Here is a 25,479-nt window from a genome sequence, read left to right on the forward strand (position 1 = left end):
CATAGTATTTTGCTTTATGGAAGACCTTTGTTTTCATTCTGAATTATATACAGTTTATTTTTCTAGAGTCCACAAAGACTAAAAAATGCTGAGTATGGAGTTGTTTGATATACCTGACCTTTGGAAGAGTCACTTTACCTTACTTTAGAGCCAACTTGAGTGTACTTGTACAGCTTTCAGAAAAAATGTGTGAAAGCCAAGCGTTTCAAGAGTCCGCAAACATTGATACCATGGTGACCAATAATTTAATGCTATAATTAGTGTTTAGTCTCCTCTCCTGATACCCCCCTTTGTTTTTGTTTGTTTAAACATGCTGGCATTTTCCCTATTAATAGCTAAACTATGATGTCAGATCAACTTCTGCTGCTGAATCACTAATTCCACCACATCTCCCCATGGTCATCTGACTCACTGACTGAATGGGAACTAGCTACAGCATTTTATTTTCCTCAGTCCTTGTTCTTGCTTCTGTGCTTACCTATGTCTGCAGCTCTCTTCTTTGCCCCCACCTTACCAGAGTCGAACGCCAGTCCCTCAGCTCTTCTTCAGGTACCAGAGTCCACTTGTAACTGGCCTCAATTTTTCCTCCGGAGGAGGGATGAAATTAGACATTTTCCACCAATCCCTTCAGCATTGTTCTTCCAAGGTTGATTGAAGAAAAAGCTATCTGTAGCTGCTATAGGAAAGGGCCTTCCGCAGAAAAACCTGGAGTGGACTTTATTTTTTGTTTTGTGGGAAAAAGGATGGTATTCACTACTTGTCTTTTTAGCCATGAAAACATATTGTATTGTTTCTCGAAATAAATAAAGCTTTGTGTTGGGGGATGTGTGTAAAGCAGGGGAACACACTGGTTCACAGACCATCCGCGTGCTGGATTGAGAAGGTGATTGGCCGCATCCGGCCCCCGGGTCTTAGGGTGCCTACCCCTGGTGTAAAGAGTGAAGAACAGTAAGAGCTGTTCAGCCATGGAACAGTCTCCCTTTGGAGGTTGTGGACTCTTCCTTGGAGGATTTTAAGCAGAGGTTAGATGGCCATGTGTCATGGATGCTTTAGCAGATATTCCTGCATTGCAGGGGGTTGGACTAGATGACCCTTGGTATCCCTTCCAACTCTACGATTGTATGAATCTTCCTATGGCAGGAAAGTTGGAAAGGTCTGTGTGAGACAATATTAATTATGAATTGCTGCTGAGTTAGAGTTGAGGGGAAAACAAGGGTTGCATTTTGCAAAGTGGGAGTCTTAATTATGTACAGCTCCTAGAGAGATGAGTGCAGTCTTAATTTTTGGAACGAGCGTTTGAGAGAGTCAGGCTTTTAGGGGAGGTATTCCATTTGCCCTGTACGTCTTCATCCTGAATTCTGTGTGAGCAGTAGGCTGTATTTGCTCAGGCCAAAGGGTAAGACACTTTGCATGTACTAAGAAGTGCATCTATAGTATACCCACTAGCTAACGAAAATAAAAATTGTTGGCTACCGTATCAAATTTCAGTTTATGGACTCCTGTGAATTCTAAAACTGAACCAATAGATCTCTCCTCTTTTCCTCCATAATTGTGACACAATTACCAAGTAGGCAGTCATTCTATTCCAATTCACTATTATTTTCATGTTAGTTGTGAGCCTGAATATAATTTTCTAAGCTGAATCTTAAATATTATTTTCTTTCTTAAGAATGGTGAAAGAACTGCTGGGAGTCGATGGGAATTGATCCAGACTTCACTGCTTAAGAAGTTCACCAGCTCCCGTGATTTGAAGGTAAGGCGGAAAAACACTATGCTTTCTAAAAAAATAATTGGCTGCATTTGGTTGTCATGCTAAACCATAATTTAGCATGATGTGAACCAACATATGCAGGTAGGTCCCCTTTCCTCCTCCGGCACTGTGGCTAAGAGGAATTTGGAAACTTTCTCTTCAGTTTTGCCTAACCATAACTTATTATTATATCAGAGCTGACAAACTGGTTTGAAAGCCAGTTTGAAATAATGGTTTCATCAAAGAGATTTCTACCTATTGCCATAGTAAGAAAATTGGAAATGTTGGAAGTTTCCACTTAACAGTATTAGAGAGTGGATGACCTGATTTAGTATGGTTACATTTTTGCACTCCCCAAAGCGTGAGGATAGCCAGTTGACTTCGTGATTTGGAGAGGTGACATGTTTGAACTGTTGATTACCCAAACCATCAGATATGCTACCATTTCCTCCTATCTTGGCAACTGGCAAGGTACACACAGCCTGTGATTTGGGTGGCTTAACAAAATCAAAACTTTGGGACTCTTTGGGAAAATTCTAAAACTGAGCAAATATACCTCTGCTAGTTTCCTCCAAACAGGTTGTTTAAGAACAGGTGAAAAGTACAATGATATTTCTTATCTTTCAACTCAATCACCTTTTAGGGCTACTATTTACAGTTGCATCAGATGCATGACAAGTAGAATTGTGTGGTCTGATTATATAGTATTTTTAAAAATAATATCTCTTTACATTAGAATGAATAAAATGCTTGGCACCAGTATCCATGAAAAATACTTTTAAATACTAAATTTCAGTTCAATGGTTTTAAAAATAAACAGATCCTGTCAATAGCACTTTTAATTCCTGTAGAGCAATTCAACCAGTTGACTTTCTGAACCTGCAAAAGCATTGAACCAGTGCTTTTTTTCTAAGAAAAAAAAAAAGAGGTGCCAGAACTCACCATGAGTTCTTATAATGGCACTGTGAGTTCTCTTATAATGGCAATGGCGCCCATCTGAAAGGTGCTGGAACTGGGTTCTGGTGAGTTCCAGTGGAAAAAAGCCTGATTAGAACTATGAGTTAGATTCAGCTTCCTTTTTGTCCTTTTTAGCTAGAATACTGTTCCTGTGTCACAGCAATCTAAGCCAAAACAAGCCCACAACTGCTGTCATGCTTCATTTGTCTTTTAACTGAATGAAATATCTCTTTTCAATATCTATATTAATTAGCAATCTCCTTTTCATACCTAGGTCTTATCTGCAACAGGGGAGACATGTTGAATATTTTATTATACATGTCCATCTTTTTTTCTTCTTTTTTCCAGATGCAAAGGACAAAAATCTTTTACCTCCAGTGTTGTATAGAAGAAGAAATTTTGGCAGGTAGTGAGAAATGCTATAGTTGAAATTCCATCCTCTATACAACTATGAAAAGTAAAGGAATACTGGCCTCTCTTTGTCTTAAAAGCATAATAATAAAAGTGGTATGACATCACAATACAACCCACCTTAGGTCAGGATGTGACCCACCAGTTAAATGGAAAACAGTGACATATAGAGAGAGCAGTGAAATGTTTATGCTGATCTGCGGAGAATAGTCACTTTGTGCAGAGGTTTCTTACCTCCTAAAAATATTAGGCTATTTAGAAACTGGAAAATCTAATACTTGCAAATAACTTGTTGTTTCACATAAACCACTATGTATTAGCAGCAATTGCCCAGCTGCCTTTTGAACCAGGAAATTATTGAGTTAGTACAAAGTAACTGGAAGGTGTTAGCAGTTCAAAAGCACGTCAAGTGCAAATAGATACAGTCATACCTCAGGTTAAAGTAGCATCGGGTTGAGCATTTTCGGGTTGCGCTCTGCGGCGATCCAGAAGTAACAGAATGCGTTACTTCCGGGTTTCGCCGCTCGCACATGCGCAGACGCTCAAAATGACGTCATGTGCATGTGCAGACACAGCGAATCGCAGCATGCGCAGACACAGGTTGTGTTTGCTTCAGGATGCGAACGGGGCTCCGGAACAGATCCCATTCGCATCCAGAGGTACCACTATAAATAGGTACCGCTCCGGCGGGAAGGTAAATGGCTTCCGTGCGCTGCTCTGGTTCGCCAGAAGCTGCTTACTCATGCTAGCCACATGACCCGGAAGCTGTCTGCGGACAAACGCTGGCTCCCTTGGCCTATAGAGCGAGATGAGCGTGCAACTCCAGAGTCGTCCACAACTAGACCTAACGGTCAGGGGTACCTTTACCTTTAACTGGAAGGTGTACATAAGCTTGGGTAGATTCTTTTTTAAGAACATGTTCAGAAAGCCAAACTGGTCAAAATCACTGAAAGTATATTAAATAAATTTCCTGTAGGTGCTGCTGTCCGTATGTATGTCAGTATACTTCTTTTGTTGGAAAAAACAGAAACTGGGTGTGTAGAGTATGTGCTTATAATTACAGCATGTTCTCTCTTTGTTTTTTATGGCAATGTGTGGTTCTTGATGCTGGAATGTGTAATCCATTATGGTGGAATTTAAAGCTGATAATCCTCATGGAAAAAATTGTTTTTTCCTTTAAGTATTCTTAATTTGAGCTTCCAAGACCCATACATGTTTAGCTTCAGCAAGGTGGCAGCATCATATTCCGTTGCATTCTGCCCTGCAGCCAGAATTGGTGTAGACAAATTTAAGTTGGTTTGTGTGATACAATAGTAAATATTTGTTTATTGAATGTATATACTGCCCTATACCTGGAGGTCTCAGGGCGGCTCACAGAATAAAACCAGAACACAAAACTACAAAATATATAATCGAAATAAAAACAACAAGCCAATAACCCTCCCAGCCCAATAACCCTCCAATAATTGATTTCAAAATGCCTAAATGGTTGTTTCAGCACAATCTTCTGGGAAGGCAAAGAAATGTAATACCTGATCAGTTCTTATATGAATGAGTAGTTCTGTTAGTGTTGTGACGCTAATGCTTTAGTAATATGTAAAGAATAAAAAGTAACTTGATAATTTTGCCTATATGACAGAAGCTCATTCTACTCAAAGTTGCCTTGCATCCTTATTCATGTACTACCAATATAGAAAAAATACCTTTTCTAAATGGGACACAATTATTATTGTAGCTCAAGGTCTTTTGTAATGCAAGTGGTGTTGAATTATGGGGTTTTCAGTGTTTCTTAGGTGCCTACCAATGACAATAAAGCAAAATAATTAAACCTGCTATCAAGGTTGGTGGTGGCCTGAGTTTGCAGGACAGAAGATAAAAAGAGGCTTGAAAATTGAAATTGATCACACCTGTGCTAACATCTCTGTAAGGCAGTCTGGCATCCTTCCATTTATGATTGTATTCCTATCCTGTCATCTATAGAAATAACTGTCTGACCCCATCTTGATACAGTTGCTAGAAAAGGGGTAGGTGGTTCAAGATGTTGATGAAGTGGAACTCAAATGAATGACTACATGCTTCACAGTTAAATGAACATCCATCAATTTTGCAAGATCCTACTGCATGAAAGATAGCACAGTGAAATATTGCTGTGCTGCACTTTGAGAATGATTAGTACAAATAGACTGTTTTATTGGACAGTCTGTATGCTATTGCATTGCATAGTATACTTTGTCAGCATTTTTTCCCCATCTTGCCTGAGGAACCTCTATGTTGTTGTAAACAAAAATCTGCCCTTTTCCCCTTATGGGGTATCCAAGAGCCCATATAGAGTCCTTACGTAGGTTCCCTTTGGTAGGAGAAAATAACAGAGGCCAACCAGAAAATATTGAGAAGCAAAGCAGCTTGTAAGCCTGATCTTTATTGATCTGTTGCAACAGGGTCCTCCCTCACCACACACAGAAGGGAGGAGGAACCCAGAACAATGGCACGCAAGGACTTATATAGACATTTTAAATTCCCTGCCCTGGAGCTCAAGACCACCCCTCCATACATCATACATACATCACAGAAGGGGTGTAACCTAAGATCACCCCCCCCCCCCAGATACATCATACCTATATCACAGAAAATTTGAATGTTGTTTTTCTCCTGTCTGGCAGGTTACTTGATTGGATACCCTGGAGAGCCTGGCCAGTCTTTTGTAATGATAAATAGTTAGTTCCAGGGCCAGGTCACAGGCTCACACCCTATTCATATCTTAAGTCTTAAATCTTAAAAGGATTTGTGAGGAAAGAGACAATGGGGAGGTTTCCCACTTTGACCTTGCAGAGAAAACATTTGCTCAGTTTGGGAATCAAAATGGTTTTGCTTGGTTGGTACGCTTATGAACATTTAACATATATCTGAGACCCCAAAATTCCTATCACAATGTAACAGATGGTCACTTCATGTTCTCATTCAAAAGGGTCGAAAGAGTGACCCTTAGGGACATGTTGCAGAGATAGTGGGAGTTAAGAAAATTGGGGAGCAGTGTAATAGACAGTGACATAGGTCTGAGTCTCTGGTATGACATTTTTATGTCCGAGCAGAATCTGGGTTATGATGACCATTGAGGTTTTAATACATACAGTTCCCACCTTGGCTGTAACCCAAGGAGAATTGGTTCCCAAGTCACAGGGCACCTGGTTGGAGCTCTTTGCATGAAATAGCAGAGTTACAAACAAAAGAAAACAAATAACATAAAAAGCTGGTTGGAGATTTGGCACAAAAGCTTATCAGAGGCTAAATGTGGATTGGGGCGGGGGGGGGGGGGAGACTAGCTTATGCAGGCTGGCAGCATTCCCTGTTTAAAAAGCTCTCATGCTAAATCCCCAGACTGCATTTTGAACTTAATGGAATTTAAAAAGTTATTGGGGGTGAGATGGAGAGAATTTCTGGAAAGGAAATACCGCCACGTATTGATTACACTATTCTGCGTGCACTGTGGTAACGAACCTGTTTAAGAGCCTTTCTGTATGATTACGTGTATAATTAGAAAATCTGAATTAAAAAGAGATGAAATCAGCACAAATTGTGAAAATCAGACTGACCAAAGATTTTGAAAATAAGTGCCATTACTAAAATCAATAGCAGTAAAAAGTATCAGTTGCAGATGGGTAGCCGTGTTGGTCTGCCATAGTCAAAACAAAAAAAATTCCTTCCAGTAGCACCTTAAAGACCAACTAAGTTAGTTCTTGGTATGAGCTTTCGTGTGCATGCACACTTCTTCAGATACACACACTTCTTCAGATACATGTGTATCTGAAGAAGTGTGCATGCACACGAAAGCTCATACCAAGAACTAACTTAGTTAGTCTTTAAGGTGCTACTGGAAGGAATTTTTTTTGTTAGTAAAAAGTATGTAACTGAAGAAAATAAATTCTGAACTTACTATTGGTAAGATTTTACCAGAATAAGGGTTGGATTGGCCTTTGCTGGGAATGAATTAAATTTGGGAAATTCTGTCCCAGGGTGGGAGGCATTGGACTGAATGGATCAATGGGTCCATTCTTGCTACTCTGTGTCTGCTGAAATTTTGCTTCTCCTTTATCTTCTTGTGACAGGGTATGTTTTCTAAGGATTGCTGAAAAATTGTCCAGAGCTACTTGGACCAGCAGAGGGTGCTGATTTCTCAAAATTCAAGTTGTCCTACTGATCACCTTTTTATCACTTTTTGTTTCATAGGAAGCTATACTCAGATATAATGTTGCATATGCCAAGAAATGGGACTTCACAGCCCTTACTGAGTTCTGTGATAAGGTAACAAGCGTTTTTCATATTGGAAAATGAAATAAATATATATTTTGTCGTTATTTGTTTCTTTGTCATTATTGTAATATAATTTATTTGTAATGTTAACCAGTAAATAAGTGAATGCACTTAGTGAAGCATGTGCAGAAGCGATAATTATAGATAGAACAATGGGAACAGACTTTGTGGCTCAATTCAGACTTTGTAGCCGATAATAGCTAAATAAGTTTTAAGTAAGGTTTGGCATGAGCTCCTAATTGACAGACCATAGTTGAGGGTGATTGGCCCTCAAACCAGAATTGGAAACCATGATTTGAAGTGGGTTTACAAGTAATAGTTTTAACTAAATTCAGATTAACGTGATGTCTGAATTGACAAGTCATAGTTAATACAATTGCTTCCCTCCAGGTGTTGAGAAGAGAATTCAGTTTTGGGATGGTGGAACACAGAAGCAGACATGTCCTAAACTATGGTTTGCCTGTTTTATATTTGGATGCTAAAACAATAGTTTGCTTTTTAAACTATGGTTAGCATAAACCATACTTGGTGTGATGTCTCAGTTAAACATATAGCACATTTCTCCAGTAATATCCATCACCTGAATGAGTAGTTAGTGAAATTGGACAAAACCAAGAAACGACGGAGGCTGTACTATTTGAAAATATTTCATTTTGTTTTTGATTCCACTCATTAATACTGAAAAGTAGAAGGATGTGACCACTATCTTTCCCCTTTCTATTATTAAAAATGCAGTTGGGTATTTTAAACTAATGTTAAATACAGGAGACACTTATAAATGAAGTTCAAGAATATGATGGATTGGATTGAGAATGTCATCCAAAGAGAGTAGTATGTGGTTTCAGTGGCCTTTGCAGAAGAGGGAGTAGGGTTCAGTAAAAAGAGAATGGTGATGTTTTCTGGTTTATTAGAATAGTAAATTATTTTGAATTATTTTGAAATTTCTTAGAAATTTCTTAGTAAAGCTAGAGTGACACATTCAAATGATTACTGGGTCACATGACATTACTTGAATGATTAAAACTAGAAGAAAAGGTGGTGACCTATTTAACCATCTTTTTGTTTGCATACTTGCACATGCACAAACCCTTGTACAGTTAGCTGACAGCTTTGAATTACTTCTGTCTAGCCTTCAAAAACTGAAGAACTATATTGACTGTTCAGGCATGTATTTTAAAGAGAATTGACCTTATGCATAAGAGTTAAGTACTGCAAAAGCTTTGAGGTATTCTGTTAATTACCAAGGCAGCTGCCGAAAGCTTTGCAGTTCCAGAGCATGCTAGCTATTGAATGGAAATAGAGTTTCCTTGGGGACTAAATGGAGATGATTGCCGATTAACTTGAACATGCCAGATGGGGTGAAATGCAGAGTTTGATCCCAGTGATACTGCAAGCTGACAGAGCTTCAACAATAGCTGATGCTTTGACTTGTTCATCTTCTACTCTTATTAAGGCAAGATGTTTCATGTAGACTTAGCTTCCTTTTGCTTGGGAGACTAATAGTTCAAATCAGAGAACTGGCTGGACAGGGGACAAGAGAGAATAGTAAAGTACCACTGTACAATTCTTAAAATCCGTGTAACTGTGATCATTCTGTAGATAATAAACTGTGACCCCAAAATGCCAGATTCCATGACAGCTTCTATCTTCTGTCTACTACCTTTTTTTGGTTTTTAATACAAATGAAGAAGTTTCTAGCCCTTGTGATTAGTGTTTATATGATTGTAGAAAAGAGAAACCACAGTGATCAGGGGGCCGTTGAAGCTCTCCTATGAGTAGAAGTTAGTGCTTGGGGCTTTTTAATTCAGAAAAAAGTGAGTAAGTGGGGGACATATTAGAGGTGTATACAATTATGTGGGAAAAGTGGTTTAGGAGAAGTCCTTTCCCTCTTCAAATATTAGAATATTATGAAGCTGAGTGGTAGAAGATTCAGGAAAGGAAGAGAAACCACTTTGCACAGCAGTTAGTTAAATTGTGAATTTGCTACCACAAGAGATGGTGATGCCCACCAACTTCGATGGCCTTAGAAGAAAATTATACAAATTAATGGAAGGTAAGGATATTGATGGCTCCTTGTCTCAGTATCATGGTTTGTTACATGCTGTTTCTGATCCTAGAAGTATCTAAATTATCAGTTGCTGGAGAAGATGAAAGGAAGAGGACCAGTGTGCCACTGGTCCTGCTTGTGGCCACTGTTGGAAATAGGGTGCTGGACTAGATAAATGTTGGATCTAATCCATCAGGACATTAGGGTGGCAGAATCTCTGTATGTGTGTACATGCACAATTAAAGTGTCCACAATTTATTAGGTAATTAGACTATGAAGGGCTAGAGGGGGGTTGGGTATTTTTTTGGGTGGGGGGTTAGCCCTCAAACAAGGAAAGTATATATGAAGGCACAGATGCTCTTATGTAGTAGGAGGTATCTTCTGGTCGTGCCCAGGAGGTCTTTGTATGAGTAGTAGGGGTGGAATGGAATTTTGTCTATGTTGCAGTTGAGGCCCGTTGGATTGTTTGAGCCTGTTTAGTGAAGGAATAGTAAGTGGACAATGGAGGTGCCTATGATAAGAAACGGGAGTCTGAAGTGAAGAGTAAAGAACTGAGTTAGAGTTGTGTTGTCTACTACAAATCCACCTCAGACGCATTCAACTAAGGTACTTCCTGTGTACAGTACTGCAGAAAGGAGGTTGGTGATGGCAGTGGCTCCTCAAAAGGATATTTGTCCTTAGGGTAATACGTATACCTTTGTTAGAATGTTGAGTGATAAAGTGATACTAAATCCAAATCTGTACTTCTGCTTGAGGAAACAGGAGAACTGCTGTGGAACTTACTAATAATAACATTGTGCAAACCTTTCCACTAGCATTTGAGCAAGATATTTTGTAGCTATGTACTAGCAGCTATTTTCTTTCAGTAGAGTCCTCTAAAGATGAGAATATAATCTATTTTAGTAAAAATGACATCTTATCAATCAATCAATCAATCAATCTAATCTGCTAATGTTGGTTTTCCTTTTACCTGCTGCTGGAAGTAATGAGCTGTATTTTATGGCTCACTTGTGTCACGTTCCACTAAATTAAATCTCAAACATTTACTCCGATAATTTATATTCCTAATGTATCAGTTCACTTAATTTGGCAGTTTCTCCTCCCAAAGGAATTGTAATAGATTTCCAATAAGTTACAGAATAAAGATCATCAGTACTAATGAATGCTTTTAGAAGCCTGTATCTTTAATCAAAGATTTATTTTTCATTCTTCTCTGATGTTTAACAGTTATATAAATGAAAGGTAAATTAATGAAATAGTGCCTTTTTTTTTTTGCTATTCACAAGGAGCAGCATTAAGTGAATAGTGTCTGGTTGGGTTTTTTTAAAGGGTGTATCTTATTTTATAGTAGTATTGCTTTTCAAAAGTAATGATCATTGTTGGCCTATGTTGCCCGTTAATTCTTTCTGATGAATGTACACAGTCCAGCCTTGATTATTCCCTAGTCATAAATAAGAGATGGAAGAACCTTTGGCCTCCATGCTATTAGGATCCCTTTCCATTTTAATTTAGCTCCCAGAGCTGGTCCTATTAATGAGACACATAAGGATTTATTGTTGACTTGAAATAAGTCAACAGTGATAAGGAGCCAACAGTAGCCTTACACAAGCACTGGGTGAGCTTAAAGTTCCTTGGGAGTCACTAGGAGAAGATTAAGGTCATATGCAATTCAAGTTTGTGACATGCCCCCTTAACCAAATGCCAAGTTTATAATGCTGCAGTTTGCTTTCCAAATGAATGTTTGATAGGAGCATCAGTGGGTGAGACATTCAAGATCCTTGATTTTTTTTACGAGAAAAAAAAATTCTACCCCTTTCTTGTTTTTCTCAGAAAGCAAAGCAATGGGAAGGGCCATTGATGTTATGAGACTGATCTTGTGCAGCAGCTGTTCTGATAAGAACATATGGGTAGAGAGAGGTTAAATCTCTCTATATGCTCTCCACTATTTAATTGACTTATGGATGGGAAAGAGAGAATACGGCACTTTTCCTTCTTCCTATTTCTGTTTCCTAGTCTGCATGTGAGTTGCTTTTGTGTCTGTGTGGAATGGTTGACTTCATTTAACCATGATAATATTAGACGAGGAAGGCTTTTAGAAAAGCACTAAATGACTGATCTTACATGACAACATGGGACAAAATTAACCTATTTCTCAGACTTTCACATCTTGTAAGAAACTTAAAAAGGATCTCAGCTGAATGTACTTAAACATACACCTAAAATTGTAAGCTATTCAGACTAATAGCTTTAATTAGAACTGAAACGTAAAACATCTGGCATGCTACAGCTGGGATAATATGACCATCTGGAAAAAAACTGTAGATAGGGATTTTCCCAATATGTCAATAATGTATATTTCAAGAAGAGAGACCAGGATGTTAAATGCTTGTCTTGAATTGTAGCTCAGCCTTTTCTATGATATTGCTGTTGATATTCATTCTGTTGTAATTTGTATATATAGCCAAAGTGAGAAGCTCTATTTTCAGAGCAGAAATGCTTAGGTTTGCCTATACGGCTGTCTGTATCTCCTAACTAAAGAGGACTGTACCCTGTTCGGTTTGCTGATGCACACTTGAAAGGGATAATATGAACGGTCCCTCTTGTATGTCACTGTGGGAGCCAGCCTTTATATTCCTACAAGCTCACATCAGTGCATCTGTTTCCCCTTACCATCTCTGTGTGTGTGTGTGCTGTGTAGATATTTAGATCAGACAAATGACTGTTGATTTAACAGTTACTTGAATACTCAGAAAGCACTTACTTAGTATTTTTGTTGGTTTCTTAAAACACAACCGGTTCTACTAAGATACTGCATTTGAGTGTGATAATCTAATGAAGACTTGCTAGCTTTGAGCTTTAGTTGAGGTAAGCAAGCACGATGCGTACAAAATCATTAAAAAAAGTTGTAGTTTAATAAAACCTCAAACAAATCTGCGCACCAATTCTGGAGCTCTCTGTCCTTCTTCCAGTATGTATGAAATATTATATTTGTTACAAGCAATATCTTGCCCTAAATAAGCATTGTTAATGTACCTCTGTGCACTTATGAGCACAAATTACTGCTTTTGTCACTGAAGTGATAAACAGTTTATCTTGCCCCCACTTCATGATTATAATTCAGATATTTTTGTAAATGTCTGAAGAGAGCTTAAGATGCCATGATTCAAGCTGGCTTGTTCCTGTCGGTTAAGTTGGCTGAGACCCCAGATGGAAGAACTTGGGCTTACTGTGATGTCCAGACATGGATATCTTGTTTTATAATATGCAGAAATAGCCTTGTGTCTGACATGTAGGCTACTCTTTTACTCCTCTTGATTCCACAGAGTGTTGAGATCTGCTTGATCTAACACTGAAGTAAAGCTTAGGGTTAATTTCTACTAGTAGTTACAAGGTCAAGTGCCTGCTATGGAATGCTCTGCTCAATATAAGAGATTTGGTTGGAGTGAGAAAGACAAGAGTATATTACATGGTGCAACATTGCGTTGGTTAAATGCTATATCTGCTCCAGCCTACTCTCTCACTACACATACTGAAATCAGATGCAGGTTTTCAACTTGCACGCTACTTCACTACTTGTAGATTATGATAACCACACTGTTCCTAAGTTTATTCGAATATAAAGTCTCCCAACCTTGTGGCATAGAACTGGGAAGGGAGCATGCAACTCCCCCAGCTACATCTCACATTAACGATTAAGGTTCTAGGTGTATTTAAACAAGTCACTATTTCCTCGGTCCTTGTCTGCATTACTGGGGTTATAAGAATGGTTTCTAGTCAAAATAACACAATTTTGGTAACTCTTGTGGAATCGACATAACATTCAGGAGGTGTTTTAAGGTTGTGGTTTGAGTTCTGAGCTCTTGGCCTATACTTATGTAACTTAATTTGCCTTGAAACAAGTTGATTATATTTTGAGGCAAATGTGTTGAAATGTGTTATTAGCTTGGGTTAGCTAACTTGCACTCCAGATGCATAGTTCTGTACAATATGCTTGCATGTATTAACTATGTTTTTAAAATACCAACAGAAGAGGGAGCCCTTCCACTACAGAAAAAAAAAATATTCCTCTAGACCTGAATATTGCTAATCTTCTTTAATTTCAGATGCATGTTTAAATGAGGAAAAGTCAAAGCATTGCTTTCACTGTAGATGGACATAGTCCAAAATGTGCATTAGTCATGTTTATTTTAAGATTTCTTACCTTCTCTTCACCACAAGCTTCCAAAGGGGACTACAGCAGGATAGTACACAATTCTAAAAACAAAACAATTATAATTACAAAAGGAAGTGAAAGCATTCCATCCAGAGCAGGTATGCTATTTATTTATTTTATTTACTTGCTTCTATCTTCCCCTTCCTCCCAAAGGAGTCTAGGGTGGCAAACAACAAGCGATAAAACAATAAATGCAGATTGGAATTCAATTACAGGCCTATGCAAGTAGTTCATATAATAACGACTGGTCTTGGCCTTTGTTTTTAAAGTTAAGGGGAAACTGAAAGGTTTATGAAAACTGTCTGGGTGGAGTTAGTCTCCGGAAGCAAACCAGATGGAGAATTTGTATTGTTTCATAACATCTACTTGTTAAGTTTGGCAGATTTTCAAAAACTTCTAAATGTTTAGCTTTTAGCTGATTCATAAAAATGTTAATCTAGATACAGTGGTACCTCGGGTTAAGTATTTAATTCATTCTGGAGGTCCGTTCTTAACCTGAAACTGTTCTTAACCTGAAGCACCACTTTAGCTAATGGGGCCTCCTGCTGCTGCTGCGCCGCCAGAGCACAATTTCTATTCTCAAGTTGAAGCAAAGTTCTTAACCCGAGGTAATATTTCTGGGTTAGCAGAGTCTGTAAGCTGAAGCGTATGTAACCTGAAGCGTATGTAACCCAAGGTACCACTGTATTCCAAAGATCCTGAAGGAAAGAGGCTGTAATGATACGGTCAGCAGACGATTAAAAGAGGAGTAGCAAATTCATGGAGGTCAAGGCTTTCAATGGCTACTAGCCATGTTGGCTACGTTCTGTCTCTGCAGCTGGTATCAGTAATACTTCTCAATACCAGCTATGGAAGACCACAGAAGGGGAGAGTGCTCTTGTGCTTGAATCCTGCATGAGGGTTTCCCACGGGCATCTGGTTGGCCGCTGTGAGAACAGGATCCTGGACTAGATGGGCCCTTAGCATGATCCAGAAGGCTCTTCTTATGTTAAGGCACATCTGGTTTTTAAAAAGATACTCATAATACAAAGTGCTGTGGGGAATTTTCATTGGGACTGTAGTGCACAGGGAAGGGAGGTTGAGGTCTTCCCTTTCTGCGTTCCTGGTTAAAATCCTGCCCCCGCCCCCAGGCGTTGGGCCCCAATGGACAGCTTTTCTCCCTAAGGCAGGCTTCCTCAACCTCGGCCCTCCAGATGTTTTTGGCCTACAACTCCCATGATCCCTAGCTAGCAGGACCAGTGGTCAGGGATGATGGGAATTGTTGTCACAAAACATCTGGAGGGCCGAGTTTGAGGAAGCCTGCCCTAAGGCTTATTGCAACTCAAAGGAGGTGCAAATTCATCAGGATAGAGACTGTACAGGAAAGGGTTAAATCTCACCTCCAACCACATGGGGGTCTTATAAACCTCCCATTTTTATTTCAGCAACCATGCAATTATAGTAATTCAGAGTTTGGTCCTAAGAGAATTTATAATACTTTTGTTTTCATGGACCAGGCATAGGGCCTTCTCGGTAGTGGTGCCCGCCCTGTGGAATGCCCTCCCATCGGATGTCAAAGAAATAAACAGCTATATAACATTTAGAAGACATCTGAAGGCAGCCCTGTTTAGGGAAGTTTTGAATGATTGATGTTTTAATGTATTTTTATTATTTTGTTGGAAGCCGCCCAGTGTGGCTGGGGAAACCCAACCAGATGGGCAGGGTAGAAATAATAAATTAATAACAACAACAACTGCATTTATGAACACATACAGATGATGAGCCATAGCCTTTTTTCAGAAAGCTCTATATAGGTAAAATACATATTTGGATGCCTGCCTCATGTCTGTTCGCTTGTTTGGCGTAGGAGGTGGTGCCTGATATATGTCGTTAGCTAAAATCCAGATATTTATTGCAGTGTTTTTGCTTTCTTTGCAATTATTTCTAGAGCGCCTTCAAAGACAATGTGTTGTACATAAAATAAGGCAGATCCTGTTCTCTGACTTACAAACTATGTATAGATGGCGTGTCAGGTAGAATGTAAAACCCATATATAATTTTAATCAAATGGTTGCTTCAAATAATAAAACCAGAATAAATGGCAAAGCTAGTATATATAAGCACTTTGTACCGATGACTGGTTTTTTGATAAATCATTTTTATAATTGTCTGGACAGTACTAAAAGAAACAAGCTGTACTGAGAGAGGTCAGTGCTATAAACATAGGCTTTTAAGCATGGAATGAATGACCTAAGGCACTAGAATATATTATCCTGTTACTCCATGCTCCGTTTCATTTTAGTTTGTACGCTTTAAAAATACTAGGTCATATTATAGTTGCAGAATCCAGTATTAATAAAACTGAACTTTCAGATGCAGAGTGGAGGTCCCCCCCCCCCCGTGCAGAAGGGCAGAAACATTCCTTTTTTATTGAACAAATTGCAAACTTCTTTAAACTCTAGAATTGAAAGATGGTTGCTTTGTGGACTATATGCATTTTGAATATATGAGTTAAGCATTTTAAAGATGAAGCAACCATAAGATTTAAGTATGTGTTCAAAGTCGAGATTTCAAGTGTCTCAGGATTGACTTTATTTTAAACTGATATCAAAGGGCTCAGATTAACATTTATATGCAGCAATTGTTGAATTATCTGTTCTAAGACCTTTCCTGGTACTGATGTCAAGCTCACTGGTCCATAGTTACCTCGTCCCCCCTCCCCCCCGCCTTTTGAAGATGGGGTCACCATTTATCCAGTGTGCAGGGACCTCAACTGTTCTCTAAGAATCCTCAAAGATTATAGATAGAGGATCTGATATCACACCTGCAAGCTCCTATAGTACCCTTAGGTGCAGCTCATCAGGCCCTAGAGATTTTAATTCATTTAAAGCAGCTCTGTGTTCCCTTACCACCTCTTTCCCTATCTTGGGCTGCATCTCCCTCCTTGCACCCTTTATTCTCTTATCACCAGGTTGGGCACTACTTTCCTTTTGGGTGAAGATAGAGGCAGAGTAGGTGTTGAGCAATTCTGCTTTTTCTCTGCCACCCAATAGCGTTTCCCTGTCTTCTCTATACAAGCCTACTTGCTTGATCTTTCTCTTTCTCCAAATATAGCTGAAGAAGCCCTTTTTAATTATTATTTTTCACCTCTCTTGCAAGCCTGAGTTCATTATGAGCCTTGGAGAAATAAATGTGAAAGGAGCTGGTGGGAGCACTATCTCATGCTTTATTTAAAAATTAGAAGTTTACATTTTAAAATGAAGAAAATACATTCTTATTATACACTCTCATAAAACATTTGAACTTTATTTAAAATTATGGAAATCATTTAAATGAAGCATTGCTTGTCAAGTAAGATACACCTGAGAGATCATTGCAGTCTGGGATTGGCAGGAGACATATTTTAGCTTTCAGAAACAATTAAAGAGAGTCAAATTAACCTCTGTCGGTGTAAGCTGTCTCCTCCTTTCTTTTCCAAGTGTCAGTCTGTGGTTTTGATAAATGTCAAATGTTCCTCCCCTCCCCTCAAATAAGGCTCTTTCCTGCATAATCCAATGAGATTTCCTCCCCCTACTTCCTCTGAAGATTACCTTGTCTTTTTCTTTGCTTTTTCTAATCAGAAAACCATTCTAAGATAGTGGCTGCATTTTGACAGCTGTACATGTTTTCCTAGTGGATTCATTTCATACAATAACTGAAGTAGAGAATGGGTACAGCTTGCCATTCTCCTCTCCTTCACTTGTGGTGCTGGTAATTCATTTTAACAACTTGTAAGAATAGAAAATTTATGTGTAAAAAAAACAACAACACTAAATAACTTGAGCTTACTGACACACTTTCAGTGTTTAGAGCAGGGAATTGGTGCCCTTCAGATATTTGTTGGACTATAACTCCCACCAGCCTCAGCAAGTACAGTGGTACCTCGGGTTAAGTACTTAATTCATTCCGGAGGTCCATTCTTAACCTGAAACTGTTCTTAACCTGAAGCACCACTTTAGCTAATGGGGCCTCCTGCTGCTGCCGCGCTGCCGGAGCACGATTTCTGTTCTCATCCTGAAGCAAAGTTCTTAACCTGAAATAATATTTCTGGGTTAGTGGAGTCTGTAACCTTAAGTGTATGTAACCCGAGGTACCACTGTATTGCCAATGGCGGCAGATTATGGGAGTTGTAGTCCAGCATTATCAGGAGAACATCACACTGGCTGCCCCTGGTTTAGAGGATGCATTTGTATTGTGCTGGTAATCTTGAGTATTTCTTTAACCTGAAATGTTAGAAATTGGAATTAGCATTACTTTGTGGGCCATTGCATCCAATGCACAATAATCACATATAAGCAATCTCAACCAATTTTCTCCATTTACCCTTCCTACTGTAGCCCCATATCCCAAAACTTTCCTGAGAGTTGGCTCAAGAGAAGCTTTTCAGGGGACTCAGGAGAGTGTAGTCTGGAGAAGGGAGGAGGAAACTCCTCTTGGGCAAGCCATCTCTACGCTCATGCTGTCTTGGATACAACCAAGTGATATTTGATTCAGGTTTCTGGAGTCACCTTCATGGTTCTTGGTTTGCTCAGATGGCTCTGCCTCCAATCTCAAGAAATGACCCCAGGCTGAAGCGTTTTTTACTCAGTGGCCTCTGCTAATACATGGTCCATGTAGACTAGGCTTTGTAAATGGACACTTCATTGACTGTGGATAGTAAGAATTTTCTCCATGAAACCAGGTAGTGAAGCTTCTGTAAAAATATATTTAGAATGAGCTGATCCTTTCTTCCTTTTTTGCTGGCCAGTAAAGTGACTGCTTGAAAGCCAGGTTGAGGACCAGCAGGGCATCAAGGGCTGCTGGTGGAGTTTCCAGACCAGCTGGCTGTTGAACATCCATATAAAACTTGCACAGAGGTTATACAACGGCATCTGCTTATTGAGTAGTCTTCCTGGCACATTTGTGTTGTGGTTATGAGGCATTGCCAGCTGGTGACGGTTGCCCCATACTTTCCAGTGCAATTTCCCATCACATTTCTTATTGGACTTCCTTCAGTTAGAAATTGATGGGATAATTGTGCTAGAAGATGCAGGATAATAACCAGATTTTGTGTGAATAGATAATCTGTCTTAATAAAGACAGTCTGGGGCTATCTGTTGAGATAGGAGAGACAGTGCTAGCTGAGAACACACTTTTACGTCAAGTTCTTTTCTGGAATCACATTTATGATGCCTATTAATTTTGTTTGATTCTGTTCTGAAATGTGTTAAAAATAAGGAATGTCTTTCTGATGCAGAAATAATCATATGACTTAAAATAATTTGAAAGCTATGCTATACTGAGAAGCAGATGACTGTCGATTTGGGGAAAACTGTAGTCAGTTTTCAAACAGAAAACAGCAACTCATTTTGAATTCAGCAGACAGGCTTTTTCCTGGAATTGTGTTTTGTATTCATTTAACATAGCAGGAGAAACTTCCTTTTGTTAAAGAATGCTGCGGCAGTAAATGGCCACATGTAAAGACAATTCCTAATCAGTCATGGCACTTAGTTTATAAAAAATCCAGCAAGCAAAACCCCTTTTATTTTTAAAAGTAGGGAATGTGTGTGTTTGAGCTTATGCAATCGCAACTGGTCTGAGGGAGACATTCATCTTCTTAAGGGGAATATCAATCAGTTAGCAAGCATCCTTTGATTTAAAATTGGGCAGACAGAGGAGAAAGTGAAGCCATTTTTGTGTGGTGCATCACATGCTTAGTTTAGTCTGTCAAGATTACAGTGGTACCTCGGGTTAAGTACTTAATTCATTCCAAAGGTCCATACTTAACCTGAAATTGTTCTTAACCTGAAGCACCACTTTAGCTAATGGAGCCTCCTGCTGCTGCCGCGCCGCTGGAGCACAATTTCTGTTCTCATTGTTATGTAGTGTAGTTTCACCCTGGGCCAACAGGGGGATACTGTATATAGTTTTCACTCAGGTCTGTAGATAGTTTTCACTCAGGTCCGCGGCAGTTATTTTAGGCGGGAACTCTGGGCTGTTGTGGTTACAATGTGACAGCCGGCTGCCTATAAATACAGGCCGGCTGAGCTGTTCACTGTCAGTTCTATTCCAGCTTACCATAATAAAGAGCTACTTGAAGAGATCGCTGTGCCGGCTGCTATGTCAACCCACGACTTAACACTGGCGACGAAGATGGGATGGATGGACATCAGAGCACAGCCAGATGCGGCCAGCCTCTGAACTGAGCTGAATCACTGAGCTGAATCACAGAGCGAAATCACTGAGCGAAATCACTGGGCAGAACCAGTTCAGAGCTGACTGTTCTGGCTAGAGCACTGTGTTCCATCCATCGCCCTTCACGCCGGCATCGGAATCATGGCTTCACTTGTGCCTCTACCGCCGTTTGCGCCAGCCTCTGAATCATGGGACTCCTACCTCGCTCGGTTCGACTGCTACCTCCAAGCCAACGAACTGACAGCAGTATCACAGGATCGGAAGCGGGGCCTATTCCTCAGCCTCTGTGGGCCTGAGGTGTTTGAGACGGCCCGAGCGTTGGTTGCGCCTGAAGCAGTCCAGGCATCACCATGGGACACGATCCAAGAGAAGCTCCGCAACCACTACGCACCAAAGCCGTCCAAGATTGCTGCCCGCCATGCGTTCTACCACAGGAACCAGGCAGAGGGGGAGTCAATCAACAACTACACCACCGCCCTGCGACAGGCTGCAATGCACTGTGAGTTCCGAGACTTAGACGATGCCCTGATGGATCGAATCGTCTGCGGGGTCCGGGACATCCATCTGCAACGGCGTCTCCTAGCCAAGCCAGACCTCACGCTACAGAAAGCCATTGAGGAGGCTGTGGCCTCAGAAGCTGCTGAACGCTCCGCTCAGGAGATCCGCAAGTCCAGCAGCCTGCGTCTTGCTAGGGAGCCCGTTCCGGTGCATCATGAAGAGGCCAGCAGTGAGGAGGCATCCTCCAGTGAAGACGATGATGTGCACCAGACAAAGCGGGAGCGCAGGAAGTTCCAACAGAAGTCCAAGGGCCAACCGGAATGTGCTGGCTGCGGAGGCAACCATTCCCGTGCCAAGTGTCGATTCAGAGACGCCATCTGTAGGAGGTGTTCCAGAAGGGGCCACATCGCTAAGGTCTGCCGATCGGCTCCGTCTGACACCCCCCCTTCATCGACTCGCAAGTCCAAGTCTTCACTCCAGTCTGCCAAGGAAAGTTGTTTCGCTCTCACCAACTGCCGCTGCCCGTCTGGAACCACGATTGGCCAAACCGACTCGCCTACGAGACGCAAGCTGAACGTCACGGTGCTCATTGAAGGAGCTCCATGTGACATGGAGATCGACACCGGGTCTGCCCTGTCCATCGTGTCATGGAGCACCATCAAAAGACTGGTACCCAGAGTGTCCAAAAGGCAACTCGACTCTCACCGCGTACACCTGAGAGACTACCAGGGAAACGACGTTCCCGTGGTAGGCGTTGGCCGGTTCCGGATCGCCTTCAAGGATTTTTCGGGCCTGCTCCGGTTGGTGGTGGTCGAAGGTCAGCGGCCAAGCCTCCTAGGGCTAGACTGGTTTGATGCCCTCGGCCTGGAAGTCACCGGCATCAACTGCATCTCTAACGCAGAGACTGAGGGTCTGGTCAAAGACTTTGCCGAGGTTTTTGACGGCACCTTGGGCCAATATACAGGTACGCCCATCTCCTTTAGCCTGGATCCACAAGTCGCCCCCATCAAGCTAAAGCCACGCCGGGTTCCCTTTGCTCTCAAGGCTAAGGTGGACGAACAACTGGACAAACTGATCGCCCAAGGAGTTTTGGAGCCGGTTGACCACGCAAAGTGGGAAACCCCCATCGTCACGCCTGTCAAGCCAGATGGGTCGGTGAGAATCTGCGCTGACTACAAGTGCACGATCAACAAGGCACTTCAGCAGCACGCTTATCCGGTTCCTGTTGTCCAACACCTGCTGCATTCCCTGGGTGAGGGTAAGGTCTTCGCTAAGCTGGACCTTGCCCAAGCCTATCAACAACTGCCAGTCGATGATGCCACTGCTGAAGCCCAGACGATCGTCACCCACCGGGGGGCATTCCGTTGCCGCCGGTTGCAGTTCGGGGTGAGTGTGGCTCCTGGCATCTTCCAAGGCCTTATGGAGCGTCTCCTGCAAGGGCTTCCGGGCGTGGTACCATATTTTGATGACGTCTTGGTGTCTGCAGACTCACACCAGCAGCTGTTCGAGCGCCTCCGTGCCGTGCTGACCAGGTTCCAGGAGGCCGGGCTCAAGGTAAAAAGGGAGAAGTGCCAGATCGCCGTTCCACAGGTAGAGTTCCTGGGCTATCTTATCGATGCCTCCGGTCTTCATCCAACCACATCCAAGATCCGCGCTATCCAGCAGGCCCCCACTCCAAAGAACAAAACGGAGTTGCAGGCGTTCCTGGGGCTGCTGAACTTTTATAACATGTTCCTGCCCCACAAAGCCACAGTGGCTGAGCCTCTTCACCGACTCCTTAGCACTAAGACGCCTTGGGCCTGGGGTCATCGGGAGACGGCGGCTTTCAACGCGGTCAAGGCTCTCCTTTCTTCGGACAGTGTGCTGGTACAGTACAGTGAATCCAGGCCGCTGGTCCTTGCCTGCGACGCCTCACCTTTTGGCATCGGGGCTGTCCTTAGTCACCGTTTTCCAGATGGAAGAGAAGCACCGCTCGCCTACTTTTCCAGGACACTATCTCCAACGGAACGGAATTACAGCCAGCTCGACAAGGAGGCATTGGCACTTGTGGCTGGAGTGAAGAGGTTTCATGAATACCTCTATGGCAGGACTTTTGACCTCATCACTGACCACAAGCCACTCCTGGGCCTCCTCGCCGGTGATCGTCCAACTCCACCGGTCCTCTCACCACGCATGCTGCGATGGACTGTTTTCCTGGCTGCCTACCACTACCGGCTCATCCACCGCCCGGGGAAATCGATGGGCCATGCCGACGCCCTCAGCCGTTGCCCTCTTCCAGCATTTGTGGAAGACCCGGCTCCAGCTTCATCGCTCCTTCTGATTGAGGATCTTCCGGCAGCGCCTGTGTCGGCTGCCACTGTGGCCTCCGCATCTGCCCAGGATCGCACCATCAGCCGGGTGCTCAACTGGGTGTGGAGGGGGTGGCCACAAGGGCCCTTTGCATCGGAGTTCCAGCCCTTCGCAACCAGACAACATGAACTCTCAGCTCATCGCGGCTGTCTGCTGTGGGGAGACCGCGTCGTGATTCCCCAGGGACTCCGTCAGCGCGTCCTGGAGGCTCTGCACGTTGGCCACCCGGGAATTGTCAAAATGAAGGCGTTGGCTCGGTGTTACGTCTGGTGGCCTAATATGGACGATGCCATCACTGCCTGGGTGTCCGCCTGTCAAGCGTGCCAGGAGTCGAGGCCTGCACCACCGGCAGCTAAGGGATACACGTGGGAGACGCCAAAGACACCCTGGTCGAGGGTGCACATCGATCTGGCTGGCCCCTTTCACGGCCGGACCTTTATGGTAGTGGTGGACGCCTATTCCAAATGGCTGGAGGTCGCCCTGATGCCCTCCACCACTACCGAAGCTGTCATCCGGGTGCTGCGAGGCCTGTTTGCAACGCATGGGTGTCCTGATGTCCTTGTCTCTGACAACGGACCGCAGTTCACATCAGGCACGTTTGAGCGGTATCTTTTGGGACTGGGCATCCGCCATGCCCTAACGGCACCCTTTCATCCATCCAGCAACGGGCAAGCGGAAAGAATGGTGCGCTCGACAAAAGAGGCACTGGCGCGCCTGGACCGGGGAGACTGGCATGAGCGGGTCGCCGAATACTTGTTCGCGCAACACATCACCCCTCATGCGGCCACAGGGAGGAGTCCTGCGGAACTGCTTATGGGCCGCCGCCTCAGGTCACCGCTCGACCGGCTACACCCAGACTTTGCCGTGGCTGAACCCCCAGGCTGTGCCAACGCACCACGGTCATTTGTCCCAGGAAACCAGGTCTTTGCCCGGAACTATGTGGGGGACATCCCTTGGGTGCCAGCCACAGTAGTGGGAGTCACTGGACCTCGCTCGTACCAGGTGGCACTCGAAGACGGGCGCTTGTGGCGACGGCACATAGACCAACTTAGGCGCAGGGTTGGGGACTTGGACACTACCGAGGTGCCCCCAACTGCGCTTGCGGCTTCAGAAGAGACACGTACAGATGGCGAGGCTCCACCTACACCTCCCTCGCAAACTGCCAGCGTGGAGCCGAACCAAGCCGTCTCAGAACAGACTCAGACCACTCCACTTGCGGAGGCTCCACTCACAGCAGCGGATCCAGGGGAGTTGGTTCCAACGCCACCTAGGGTCGCACCACAGCCTCAGCGAGAACTGTGTGGCCCTCCGGACTTGGCTACCAGTCCCCGGCGGTCTGGCAGAGTTTCCAAGCGCCCAACTCATTTAAAGGACTATGTTGTTGGACAGGTATCACTGTTGGTCTAAGTATGGGAAATGTAACCGATATGCTTTTGTGCTTAATTGAACCATTACGCGTAGTGCTGTATATAAGGAAACCATTACGATTGTAACTAACGCCTTATCTCGGTGGGGAGGGGTGTTATGTAGTGTAGTTTCACCCTGGGCCAACAGGGGGATACTGTATATAGTTTTCACTCAGGTCTGTAGATAGTTTTCACTCAGGTCCGCGGCAGTTATTTTAGGCGGGAACTCTGGGCTGTTGTGGTTACAATGTGACAGCCGGCTGCCTATAAATACAGGCCGGCTGAGCTGTTCACTGTCAGTTCTATTCCAGCTTACCATAATAAAGAGCTACTTGAAGAGATCGCTGTGCCGGCTGCTATGTCAACCCACGACTTAACACTCATCCTGAAGCAAAGTTCTTAACCTGAAGCACTATTTCTGGGTTAGCGGAGTCTGTAACCTGAAGCGTATGTAACCTGAAGCATATGTAACCCGAGGTACCACTGTACAGTTTAAAAACTCGCACCAGCATTTCTGTCCCATGCTATCTTTCCTTGCTTCTCCTTTGTGATGTCAAGTGTGCTCAGGGTTTGCATTTGGGAGGATCAGTTTATAAAATTATGAGATCATTACTTATGGTGCTGCTTACCAAGCCCACTTTTACTGCACGATGAACATTTGTTTTGTGAAGCTGCAGGTCACAGTTGTTCGGCCTAGAGCTGTTAACCTCTTGTTTATAATATGGTGAGCTCCTTGAATCCTCAGCACAGTCCTCAAGTGTAATCTGCCTGAGCAAATTCCCATTAAAATGAGCAGGACTCTTGCTGATACAGGTCTTTGGTGATCAGAGCTAAAACTAGGTTTCATGTAAGCAATCACTCATGTACTAACCTTGATAAGACTCACCCAAGTAATTTCTCTGGTGAGTGGCACACGGTATTGTGTAAACAAGGTACCTTTCCTGAGAAATAAAATTTGCTTTAAAATGAGAGTTTTAAAAAATGGTATCTGTCAGTATTCTGACAACTCTTAGGTGGTAAGATAGATATAGTCTAGGTTTTACACCATCATACAACTTTGTTTCAAAGTGTAGGTTGATCAGAAGATGAGACAACCAATACAGTTTTATAATAGGATATGGATAAAAAGTGGTTGGAAGTGTGTGTGTTGGGGGGCAGGTTATGAACAGTACTGCAGTGTTATTATATGTGAAGAAAAAGTAACAAACAGCCCCTTTTCCTGCAGGTTTCAAAAAATACCAGTGTCATTAAAGAAAAATGCATATTCTTGTTTTCAGTATTCAATACAGTGGTACCTCGGGTTAAAAAATTAATTCGTTCTGGAGGTCCGTTCTTAACCTGGAACTGT

The 25,479-nt window shown here is 42.6% G+C and overlaps 1 protein-coding gene across 1 annotated transcript in view; it reads left to right on the top strand.

Annotated features, from left to right (window-relative positions):
• Positions 1-25,479, top strand: part of PARG (poly(ADP-ribose) glycohydrolase) — a 71,977-nt gene that overhangs the window by 8,607 nt on the left and 37,891 nt on the right. The window contains exons 6-7 of the mRNA XM_028729245.2: positions 1,670-1,753; positions 7,343-7,417. Coding sequence (XP_028585078.2) covers positions 1,670-1,753; positions 7,343-7,417 — 159 coding nt within the window. The remainder of the gene's footprint in view (positions 1-1,669; positions 1,754-7,342; positions 7,418-25,479) is intronic.

Source organism: Podarcis muralis, chromosome 6 (assembly GCF_964188315.1).
Source record: "Podarcis muralis chromosome 6, rPodMur119.hap1.1, whole genome shotgun sequence".
NCBI lineage: Eukaryota > Metazoa > Chordata > Lepidosauria > Squamata > Lacertidae > Podarcis > Podarcis muralis.